This window comes from Aotus nancymaae, unplaced genomic scaffold (assembly GCF_030222135.1).
Source record: "Aotus nancymaae isolate 86718 unplaced genomic scaffold, 86718_ANA_hifiasm-v0.15.2.pri h1tg000076l, whole genome shotgun sequence".
Taxonomy (NCBI): Eukaryota; Metazoa; Chordata; class Mammalia; order Primates; family Aotidae; genus Aotus; species Aotus nancymaae.
In genome coordinates, this window is record NW_026988491.1 from 13,651,889 (window position 1) to 13,664,142 (window position 12,254).

Here is a 12,254-nt window from a genome sequence, read left to right on the forward strand (position 1 = left end):
TTTGTCCTGCTGAGACACTTTTTTTAAGGAGGCTATTGTTGGCCTTTGGGCCATTTTAACACAACATAATGATGATCTAGAGCTTTTAGTAGCCCAGATTGACCTCTGGGATTGGAAGACAGGGGCAGGTGGCTTCGGAGATTCTTTCTGGCTGGATGATCTGGTTCTGGGCATCTCTAGAGGTGACTGTGAGAGCAGCCTTCCTTCTCCACAGCCAAGCTTAGTCTCAATCTCGTGTTCAGTACTTTGAGGATCTTTAACCCTCTCCTGCCTGTGTCCTGTGAACTAACCACCACTAACCCAGGGCTCTTGTCTGTCTCTCCCTTAACCACCCCCTCCCACCTGTCCTTGTCCCTGACGGTCCTCGTACCCAGGCGGGCCAGGCCGTGCTGGCCTTCCAGCGGTACCAGATTGGCGCCGACTCGGCCCTCTTCTCCCAGGACTACATGGACCCCAGCCAGGACTCCAGCATGCCTTACGCGCCCTACGTGGAGCCCAACACCGGGCCAGATCCGGCCGGTATGGGCGGCACCTACCAGCAGCCGGCCAACACCTTCGACACCGAGCCCCAGGGCTACCAGTCGCAGGGCTACTGAGCCACAGTGACCGCCTGCCCCTGCCCCTCCCCAATCTGTCCCCTCCCTCCACAACCAACCCCCGTTCCCTCCCAGGCTGCCCTGCCCAGCGCCTCATCAGCCTCTGCCTTGTCCCACTGAGGTCCAGGGTAGCTCAGGGCAGGGGTGGGACCGTCCAGTGCTGGGGGGTGTCTAAATGTGTGTGCAAGTATGTCCCAGGGCATGTGACCCACAGAGCCCTAGTGGGTGGGGGCCAGGGGTGTTTGCATTCATACATTGTGTCATCAGCATTCCCTGAGCGCCTACTGTGCATCCAGCCTGTACTGGGCATGGGTGGTGAAATTGGCAGAGATGGCCTCTGGAAAGGGGAGAGATGAGCTGTGGAGGAAGTCTTGGTGGTCCCAGAGGCCAGAACGGTGGGAAAGACAGACCCAGATAATGCTGGGAAGTTTGGCTACACCGTGGCTCAGTCATAGGGCAAATGTGAACAACCACAGGACACTGGGGGCTGTCACCCCACTCCGGCAGTCCTGCTAAGAGTGTCGGGACAGTCTCGATTTTATGGTTGAGGAAACTGAGGTCTGGAGAGGTCAAGATCCCTTGCCCAGAGTCACTCAGGCAGCTAGTGATAGAGGTGGGGCCAAGCCCAGGCCGCCCAACTGCAGACCACATGCTTGTCCCTGGCCACCCACCTCCCCCCATCCCCACGCTTAGGGCTTCCCAGCTCAGTGTTACTGTCATTCTGGGAGGCCTTGGGGCCCTCAGCCCCTTGAGACACCCTGATTCTGCTGCAAGCCAAGGGCCTGTTCTACCCAAGCTGTTCCTCCCCCTCCCCGGGGACACCCCCACTTCCAGGTCCCTCCACCCACATCCCCCTGGCCCTACCCCTGGCCCTTGGCCTCCTCTGAGAGGACTCACCCTGGTGCTGCTCTGTGCTCTGAGTGTCCCACTGGCACTCGTTCCAGGGAGCTCCATCAACCCCCTTCGTGGTCTCAAAGGACTGATCACTGTCCTTTCCTCTAGAAGGGCTCACAAAGCCCTTGCCTAGGACTGGTGGATGAGGAGGCCCAGATGAGGGTGTGACTGGCCCAAGGTCACGGTGAGTGAGTGGCAAAGCTGGGCCTGACGCCCGGGTTTCTTGGCCTCAGCTGCCCAGCAGGTGCCTCGATTCCCTGCCCTTGTGACCTCCCAGGAAACAGAACTGATCTGGGACACTGTGTCACCTCTCCTCTCATCTGGAGTCAGTCAGGGTTCAGGGGCTAGAGCAGCCAAGGGCATGAGAGGTGTTTCCTTGGCCTTCCGTAAAACCCTCTGCGGAGCCAGCCTTGTCCTTCAGAATCAGCAAGTCAGCTCCCGGGCTGCAGCCGTGGAGAGGTGCTGCCTCCAGGACGACACAGGCAAGAGCCCCTGAGGCATGGGAGGCCCAGGGAAGACCATGGGCTGTAGGGGAGAGGGTGGCAGGTGACCCCAAGGCACGAAGAGGGCCATGGGGCCTGAGGAGGTCATAATCTCTTCTGAGGGGGCAGGTAGATTCTTGCACAAGGTGGGCTCTTCACTGAGCCGCAAGGGACCGGGAGAGAGGTGTGGGAGAGCGCTGGGGGCCCATCCCCCCGTCCACCGAGTGTCCACTGACCTGTCCCCTGGGGAGCAGAGCAGAGCAGGTGGTGGACAAGCCCAGTGCTGGGTGTTTCTACCACCAACCCCCCATCCCCGCTCCAAGAATCCTAAGAGGTAGGCGATCCCTCACCTGCTCAGTCATTCAGCAGTTATCCGGCACCTGTCCTGGGGATACCAAGGGTGTGGGTGGTTCCTGCTTCCATATCCCTAAGGTTGGGCTGGAAGTCCTAATCAGAGAAGTAGCATCATTGTCCCCATTTAACAGAGGGGAAACAGGCTCCGCGAACATAAGCGAGTTGGCAGTGGAACACAGATCTAAACTCGGGTCTGTCCAAGACCTCCCAAGGGACAGCAGTGATGGAGAGGACCCCAGGCAGCTGAGTGATAGCTACTTGTTGCTGACTTCATTTTCCAATCCAGGGAAGGGGCCCTGTCCACAGTGACCCAAATGGGACCAGCATGGGGGCGGGTTATCTGCTGGCCTGAAGAGTGAAACCTGTACCAGGCCAAAGGCAAAGGTGTGAGTGGGTGCAGGAGTGTTTATGGCAAAGTGAAGTTCTGTGCCCCCTACAAGAGGCTGTGAGATGTTCTGACCCTCACCCACTCTCCACCAAAAGCCTCCCCTGTTGGTGGGTACTTGGAGATCTCAGGGTGCTGCCCATCTGTTTCTCGCTGGGTGCCAGCCAGCTGTTGGCAATCCTTGGCCGGAGGGCAGGGCACCAGGTAAGCTTGACTCCATCCTGGCTGTTTGTTACAGACTCTGCCTGCCACCCTAGGCAGGGAAAGTTGTCAAGACTCCTGCCAGGAATGGGGGGTGCTGAGTCATCTCACGAAGAATCCCTCACTCTTCCCGGGTACAGCCCAGAAGCACTCCCAGGCATGATCTATCCCCATCAGGCTGGGCTCTGGCAGAAACCTGCCCAGGAAGGAGATGAGAGAGGGCAAGAGATGGAGGGCGGGATTTGGATGGACCCAGGGCTTCTGACTCTGCCTTGGAAGGTTCATGGCGAAGCTCTTGCCTTCTGTTGGCAGAGGACAGCCCCTGGGGGACCCCAGGCCCAGCTCTGTCTTGTATCCCTTTTTCCTCTGAGCTGCCCTCCCCTGCTTCTCTCCCTTGCTCCCAAAGCTCTCCTTGGAGAAGGGCCTTCCTGCAGCTGGACACTGCAGGGTGGCTTCCTCCTCCCCATCAAGCACAAGAGAGGGCCCAGGAAAAAAGCTTTGACATAAGTGTAGAGCTGCAAGGACCCTTAGAGTTGGCAGAGTCTGGGGCAGGGAGACAGCAGCCTGTCCAAGGTCAAGTGCAGAGTGAGAGGTTCAGGAGCCAGGTCTGCTTTCTGAATTGGCTCATCCTGGGTGGTTACAGACTGTCCTGCCTGCACGGCTCCTGATCCACCTGCGGGTGTGTCAATGGAGAGGCTAATTCCCAGGGGACGGACATTAGTTCCCCACTCCATCCTTCCCTGGTGATTCTTGATCTTCAAAGCCTCGAGGGTCCCAGGTTTCTCCATGTCACGGAGAGCCCCTGCCTGTTAGCCCTGGGGGACCCCTAACCTTGGCCCAAGACCCCTTTGATTCTCTAAGGAGCACAAAAGGGGGAACGCCCCTCCCAGGAGGGACTGGGCCGGCTGCCTCCCAGCAATGCCCTTGGCCTGACACTCCCCATACCCTGGTGCGCACAGCCCTTGTCGGTGCCCCGGCCCCCTCCCGCAGCGTTACTGCCTGTGTATAGTATAAATATATATATTTTCTATATATAAGATGTATAATATAAGGCTCCACAAATATATCTGTGTGTGTGTGTGCGTGTGTGTGCGGTGAAGGGCGGTCCCCATCCTGGGCCCCCACTCTAGGCCCCCCCCACCACCTGGTTAAGTCTCGAGTGAATCCAGTGGCCCCGTGGCACCCTCCTTTATGACATCCATCCATCCGTGGTGAACCAAGTGAAGGTGGTGACTTCCGGTGACATAGTAATAAAGTGAAGACTCGGAACCCAGCAGCGACTGCCAGCGTGTCACGGTGTTTCTTTGTTCTTCATTCTGCGCTTGGCTTGGACGGTCCATCCCGTTTGCCTCCCCAGACAGGCCGTTGTTAATTCTTCATCACACAATGAAGCTATCAATATATTATCTTTTTAAAAAGAAGTAAAATTGGCCGGGCACAGTGGCTCACATCTGTAATCCCAACACTTTGGGCGGCCGAGGTGAGTGGATCACCTGAGGTTAGGAGTTCGAGACCAGCCTGACTGACATGGTGAAACCCTGTTTCTACTAAAAATACAAAAAAAATTACTTGGGCATGGGTGCATGCCTGTAATCCCAGCTACTTGGGAGGCTGAGGCAGGAGAATCGCTTGAACCTGGGAGGCAGAGGTTGCAGTGAGCTGAGTTCGTGCCATTGCACTCCAGCCTGGGCGTGAGCAAAATTCATCTTAAAATAAAAAAAAGGAAAATCATTACAGTTGAAGCCAGAGTCCCTCACCTTACATGTGCACACATCCACATACACACCCCATCACCATCTCCTATCCTGGTCCCTTCCCCAACCCGCAGGAGAAACAAGATTAGGTGCTTAGCCTCATTCCTTCCAGACCATCTCCATGCTTTTACATACACATGTTTTTACAAGGTAGTTTTTAAATTTACTGGCCCTCCACTGGGCGCCATGGCTCACGTCTGGAATCCCAGCATTTTGAGAGGCCAAAGTGGGAGGATTGCTTGAGCCTAGGAGTTTGAGACCAGCCTGGTCAACATAGTGAGACCCAGTGTCTAAACAAAACAAAACAAAAATTAAGCTGGGCACAGTGGCTCACCACTGTAATCCCAGCAGTTTGGGGGCCAAGGCAGGCAGATCACCTGAGGTCAGGAGTTCGAGACCAGCCTGGCCAACATGGTAAAACCCCATCTCAATTAAAAATACAAAAAAATTATCCGGGCATGGTTGTGGGCACCTGTGGTCCCAGCTACTTGGGAGTCTCAGGCAGGAGAATCGCTTGAACCTGGGTTGCAGTGAAGGGAGATCCGGCCACTGCACTCCAGCCTGGGCGACAGAGTGGAACTCCATCTCGAAAAAAAAAAAAAGAAGACGTTAAGGCTGGGCACCTTGGCTCATGCCTGTAATCCCAGCACTTTGGGAGGCAGGTGGATCACAGGAGTCCAGAAGTTCGAGAACAGCGTCTCTACTAAAAATACAAAAATTAGCTAGGCGTGGTGGCCAGAGCCTGTGGTCCCAGCTACTTGGGAGGCCAAGTGAAGATCTCTTGAGCCCAGGAAGTGGAGGCTGCAGTGAGCTGTGATCACTGCCAATGCAATCCAGCCTAGGTGACTGAGTCAGATCCTGTCTCAAAAAATTAAATAAATAAATAAATGTTGGTTGGACACTTTGGGAGGTCAAGGCAGGCAGATGACCTGGGGTCAGGAGTTCAAGACCAGCCTGACCAACATGGAGAAACCCCGTCTCTACTAAAAATACAAAATTAGCCAGGAGTGGTGGTGAGCACCTGTAATCAGGAGAATCTTTTGACTCTGGGAGGTGGAGGTTGTGGTGAGCCGAGATTGTGCCATTGCACTCCAGGCTGGGTGACAGAGCAAAACTCCACCCCCACCACCCAAAAAAAAAGTTATAATGTAATGGAATGGCCTTCACTGGACTTGCGGGAAGTCATTAAACCCTGAAAGGGTTTTAATTGACTCAGAACAATTTGGAGAAATAGGAAAACCATTTCAAATAAATGCTAGTTTTCAGAGTCAGGGCTGCTGCATGATTTGCAGAGCCCAGTACAGAATGAAAGTACAGGGCCTCTTGTTCAAAAGGCAATATTAAAAAATAGTGCAATTTTTGACTGGGTGTTATGGTTCTCACCTATAATCCCAGCACTTTGGGAGGCCGAGGCGGGCAGATTGCTTGAGACCCAGAATTTGAGACCAGCGTGGCCAAATGGTGAAGCCCCATCTCTACTTAAAATATAAAAAAAAATTAGCAAGGCATGGTGGCACATTCCTGTGATTCCAGCTACTCAGGAGGCTGAGGCAGGAGCATAGCTTGGACCCAGCAGGTAGAGGTTGCAGTGAGCCGAGATCACACCGCTGCACTCCAGCCCGGGCAACAGAGAGAGACTCCGTCTCAAAACATAATAATAAATAAATAAATAAATAAATACTAAAATATAAAGCATTTTACTTTCAAAATATTACATATAAAATGTAACCAGAGTAAGAGTAACATCATAAATTTAAGATTATAAAAAATAATATTTTGGGGCCTGGTGCAGTGGCTTATGCCTGTAATCCCAGCACTTTGGGAGGCTAAGGTGGGCAGATCACCTGAGGTCTGGAGTTCATGACCAGCCTGGCCAAAATGGTGAAACTCTGTTTCTACTAAAAATACAAAAATTAGCCAGGTATGGTAGTGGGCACCTGTAATCCCAGCTACTTGGGAGGCTAAGGCAGGAGAATCACTTAAACCTGGGAGGTGGAGGTTGCAGTGAGCTGAGATAGCCATTGCATTCCAGCCTGGGTGACAAGAGCAAGACTCCCTCTCAAAATAAAAATAATAATAATATTTTGGTGTCATTTTATATAAGACAAAAATAATAACGCCTTTCTAATACAATTTCTTGATTGGTCATATGATTTTTTGGCTCTTTTTTTTTTGCAAGTTCATTTATTAGGTTTTAAAATTTATACTTGTGACAACTTCATTTTCCATTAAAAGCTATAACAGCCACTTTTGGCAAAGCCAAGATTACAAATAACTTTTTGTACTTTTTGTAAGGCCGGTTGCCTCGCCGGGAGCTCGGACACACACCCCCGCTCCCCGGCTTTTGTCCGAAAGCTCGGACATGCTCGGGCTTGTTCCCTTCTCCCTTTCTTGCACAGCCTGGCTTTCCCTTAAAGAACCCAGTATGCAAGCGGGGTCTTGTGATTCTAGCAAATAGTAGCCAAGTCTTTCTAGCCAATAGCAGCCGAGTCTTTCTAGCCAATAGCAGCCGAGTAATTCTAACCAACAGCAGCCAAGTCCTGTATGCAAACAAAGGCTTGTAACCTTATCCAATAGTAGTCCTGCTCTCCCACAACCAATCGAGCTCCTTCACTCCCTATAAAACCCCACGTCTGAGAGGAGTCCGTGCGACTTCTCCGGTCCCTCCTGTCGGACCGCAGAACCTCGCCTGGGAGCCAAATAAATTCGCATTGGATCTTCTTGTGCTGGCCTCAGTTTCTTCCTTTTAAACTCGGCAAGAACAAACCTTACACTTTTTATTTTGAAAAGGCTCCTTCTTCCTGCCAAGGCAATTGTTGCTGTAGGTGCTAAGAGTATTTTATATGCTGTCACATTAGGAGAAATTCATGATTTTAAAGAATTTTTAAAAAGATTTAACTCTTAAAAAAAGTATTTAACTCTTCATATTGGCCGGGCATAGTGGCTGACACCTGTAATCCCAGTATTTTGGGAGGCCGAGGCGGGTGGACCTGAGGTCAGGAGTTCAAGACCAGCCTTGCCAACATGGCAAATCCTTCTCTACTAAAAATACAAAAATTACCTGGGTGTGGTGGTGCACGCCTGTAATCCCAGTTACTCAGGAGACTGAGGCAGGAGAATCGCTTGAACCCAGGAGACAGAGGTTGCAGTGAGCCAAGATCAAGCCACTGCACTCCAATGTGACGCCAGGGTGATAGAGTGAGACTCCATCTCAAAAAAAAAAAAAAAAGATTTAACTCTTCATATAAATCAGTCTCATATGTGTTTGATTTAACTTTAAATGTAAACTTATACAACATTTTAATGTTTTCTTTGACATTTTCTATAACTTGTGAAGGTTGTACAAGAAACTGAAAGTGACCTCATGATTTCTATATAATTTTAATGATCTGTTTATGCATTTGATTGCTGGGTCTTCTATTACAAGGAAAACTTAGTTTTAAAATTGCCTTCATAGTGAATAAGCGTCACATAAAATAGAATTATTTTCTGTAGAATGTGATGATCTATGCATTTAATTTCTAAGACTGGACATTTGCAATATTACAGCAGGCTTTTTTGTTTGTTTTTGTTTGTTGAGACTGTTGTCCAGGCTAGAGTGAAGTGGCATGATCTCGGCTCACTGCAACCTCCACCTCCCAGGTTTAAGCGATTCTCGTGCCTCAGCCTCCCAAGTACTAGGATTACAGGCATGAGCCACTGTGCCTGGCCTATATCAATTTTCAAAACCAGAGATTCTTTTTTTTTTTCCCTAACATCCCCATGGCTGCCAGGGAGAAAATAAAAAATTCTAAACTCTTTGAAAAATCCTCATGGCTCCCTGACACGCTTTATTCCAGCATCCATGTGTGTGTTTCCATGTTGTAATAACTTTCTGACAAGGCTTACTGCCTGACTGCTGGTAGGACCTGTCCTGACATTTAGGCTGGTGAGCTATATTTGTGCAGATGCTACAGGGACAGGCTGTTCCACGTGGAGTCTCTTCTCCCACCGCCAAGTCAGTGATGGCATGGAGCCGTGACACCCCCACCAGTTTCTTCTGCTGCCACCGCCAATCTGGGCACAGATCCTGGCCCCCGCTGTCCCCACACAGCCCCACAGTGTCGCAAACTGCCCAGCCATGTGGGTGCACACAGGGTGGCCAGGCCAATTGCTAGGCAACTCCACAGCCCACCGCCTGTCATCCTTGCTGGTCTGAGCCTGCTCACGCAGATGCCTCTTTGTCCCACTGGACTTCCTTTATAAAACACAAGATCCAAAATAAAATGATGAAGAATTTCAAGGTGGCGAAATTAAAACAGAAATTAATGCAGAGCATTAAACCGAATGCTAGGCCTATTCCAAGAGCAGGGCCCTGTGTGACTGCACGAGTCCCACGCCCATGAGTGCAGTCCGGCTCAGCACGCTGATCCTGGCCCCTCTCTATGTCTCCTTTCTTTTATTCTGAATCTTTTCCCCTCTTCTTCTAGTTTCCTTGTCTATTAGATAGCTACACTTGACTATGGGTCCAAGCTATGCTGTGTACTTTGCAAAGCATTGTCTAGTTCACTTCTTTCTTTTCTTTCTCTCTCTCTTTTTTTTTGAGATGAAGTCTCACTCTGTCACAAGGCTAGAGTGCAGTGGCATGACCTCAGCTCACTGCAACCTCCACCTCCCAGGTTCATGCAACTCTCCTGCCTCAGCCTCCCAAGTAGGCTAGGAGTACAGGCATGTGCCACCACACCCAGCTATTTTTTGTACTTTTAGTAGAGACGGGGTTTCACCATGTTGGCCAGCATAGTCTCAATCTCCTGACTTCGTTATCCTCCTGCCTCTGCCTCTCAAAGTGCTGGGATTACAGATGTGAGCCTCCACACCCGGCCGTATTTTATTGTTGTTGTTGTTGTTGTTGTTATTTTGAGACCTCAGGTGATCCGCCCGGGTCAACCTCCCAAAGAGTTGGAATTACAGGCGTAAGCCACCTCACCTGGCCTTGTTCCCTTCTTTCAAGACCTGTGATAGGGGCACTCAGATGCTTCCACTTTACAGATGAGGAGCTGAGCCAGAGAGGAGAAGTGGCTCAGCACAGTTATACCTGGGCAGGGCCTGATTTGAGCAGTAGTGTGTCCAGCTTTAAAACCCATAGTCTGGGCCGGGCTCGATGGCTCTCGCCTGTAATCCCAGCACTTTGGGATGCCGAGGCAGGTGGATCACGAGGTCAGGAGTTCAAGACTCAGCCTGGCCAAGATGGTGAAACCCCGTCTCTACTAAAAATACAGAAATTAGCCAGGCATGGTGGCAGGCGCCTGTAATCCCAGCTACTTGGGAGACTGAGGCAGAGAATTGCTTGAACCTGGGAGGCGGAGGTTGCAGTGGGCAGAGATCACACTGCAGCACTCCAGCTTGGGCTACAGAGCAAGACTTCATCTAAAAAAAAAAAAAAAACCCATGGTCTTAGCCTCTTTGCCATCTTTTGTTAAACTATTTTTATACATTTGCGGTAACTCACATATCTTTAAAGCCTGTTTTTGATGTGAAAATTCCCCCAGCTGTGCATGCTTCTGGATCAGCAAAGCCTTCAGCTTTGGTTACCCATCTGTTCTCTGTGCTTATCCGGCACTGGGGTCTTCCCAAACCCTGTCCCAATTACGTGACCTAGAAATGCGACTTCAAATGTTTGAGAGATCTCATACAAAAATGAATGAGCTTTTCCTCAAGGCTTTTCAAAAGTTACATCGCTGGACACAATGGCTGACTTCTGTAATCCCAGCACTTTGGGAGGGTGAGGTGGGCAGATCGCCTGAACTCGGGAGGCAGAGCTTGCAGGGAGCCAAGATCACACCGCTGCACTCCAGCCTGGGTGACGGAGTGAGACCCTGTCTCAAAAAAAAAAAAAAAAATTACATTGATTGAACAGTAGCAGGGATTGAGCCCTCAGTGTCAATGTGGAGGATTCCCAGGCCCATCTTCATCCACACTTGCTTCCTTAATAGGCCATCTGGTCTCACAGCTTTAAATATTTGCTGTATTCTGACCTCTCTCAAGTGTACACCCCCAGGTCTGCTACTTGTATATCCAACTGGCTTTACTCTGAGGTATCTGGTTGACATCTCCTGTGAAGACCCCCAGGGTCTGCCTTGCTACTTCTCTCTCTCTCTCTTTTTTTTTTGACATGGAGTCTTGCTCTGTCGCCCAGGCTGGAATGCAGTAACGTGATCTTGGCTCACTGCAAACCTCTGCCTCCTGGGTCCGGTTCGAGCAATTCTCCTGCCTCAGCCTCCCGAGTAACTGGGATTACAGGTGCCCACCACCATGCCCAGCTAATTTTTTTTGTATTTTTAGTAGAGATGGGGTTTTACCACGTTGGCCAGGCTGGTCTTGAACTCCTGACCTTGTGATCCACCTGCCTCGGCCTCCCAAAGTGCTGGGATTACAGGCATAAGCCACCACGCCCAGCCTGCCTTGCTACTTCTCTCATCCCATAGCCTGCCACTCTCACCCATGCTTCAGCCACGCTGGCCTCCTTGCTGTTCCAAGAACACACCTGGCATGTTCCTACCTCAGGTCCTTGGCACTTGCTGTCGCCTCTGTCTGAAATGCTCTCCTTGCTCTACCTCAGATCTCTGGGGAAGATCTGAGATCTCTGCAATGGGATCATCCCTGATCATGCCTTTTAAAAAGGCAACCCTGGCCAGGCACAGTGGCTCTTATTTGTAATCCTAGCACTTTGGGAGGCTGAGGCGGTCAGATCAGTTGAACCCAGGAGTTTGAGACCAGCCTGGACAACATGGCGAAACCCTGTCTCTACAAAAAACAAAACACAAAAATTAGCCAGGCATGGTAGCACACACCAGTAGTCCCAGCTACTCAGGAGGGTGAAGTGGGAGAATCACCTGAGCCTGGGAAGTCAAGGCTTCAGTGAGCTGTGGTTGCACCACTGCACTCCAACCTGGGTGACAGAGTGAGACCCTGTCTCAAAAAAAACAACAACGAAACAAAAAACGGGCCGGGCACAGTGGCTCATGCTTGTAATCCCAGCACTTTGGGAGGCTGAGGCAGGTGGATCACCTGAGGACAGAAGTTCAAGACCAGCCTGGCCAACATGGCGAAACCCCATCTCTACTAAAAATACAAACATTAGCTGGGCGTAGTGGCGGACACCTGTAATCCCAGATACTCAAGAGGCTGAGTCAGGAGAATTGCTTGAACCCAGGAGTCAGAGGTTGCAGTGAGCCAAGATCGTGCCATTGCACTCCAGCCCGGGTGACAAGAGCAAAACTCCTTCTCAAAAAAAGCAAAAGGCAGCCTACCTCCACTTTGTTTTCTTCCACAGCACCTGTCACCGCTGACATGTATTTTCTTGTCTGTTTATTACCTATCTCTCCTCACTGAATATGTAAGTCTCATAAGGGCAGGGCTCTCGTCACTGCTTAGCTTCCTGCCACGTACTGAGTGCTCTGTTGAGGATTGTCAAATTAATGCATGAATCTTCCCATCAAACCTCCTCCTTCCTCTGTGCTCATCATCTAAGAAAAAGGCACCATCATCTCCCAGTCACCCCCCTGGGTATTATCCCAGATTTGTCCCTCTTTTCAAAAACCTAAGCATA

General features: G+C 50.7%; 1 protein-coding gene across 2 annotated transcripts in view; it reads left to right on the forward strand.

Moving 5' to 3' along the window:
• The window catches only part of SYNGR1 (synaptogyrin 1), a 30,660-nt gene extending 26,467 nt beyond the window's left edge, over positions 1–4,193 (forward strand). Inside the window, exon 4 of one of the 2 annotated variants that reach the window (XM_012458993.3) lies at positions 375–4,193. In XM_012458993.3, coding sequence (XP_012314416.1) covers positions 375–596 — 222 coding nt within the window. In that variant the 3' untranslated portion in view covers positions 597–4,193. The remainder of the gene's footprint in view (positions 1–374) is intronic. The other variant, XM_012458994.3, reaches the window with a different exon arrangement.
• The last annotated feature ends 8,061 nt before the right edge of the window (positions 4,194–12,254 follow it).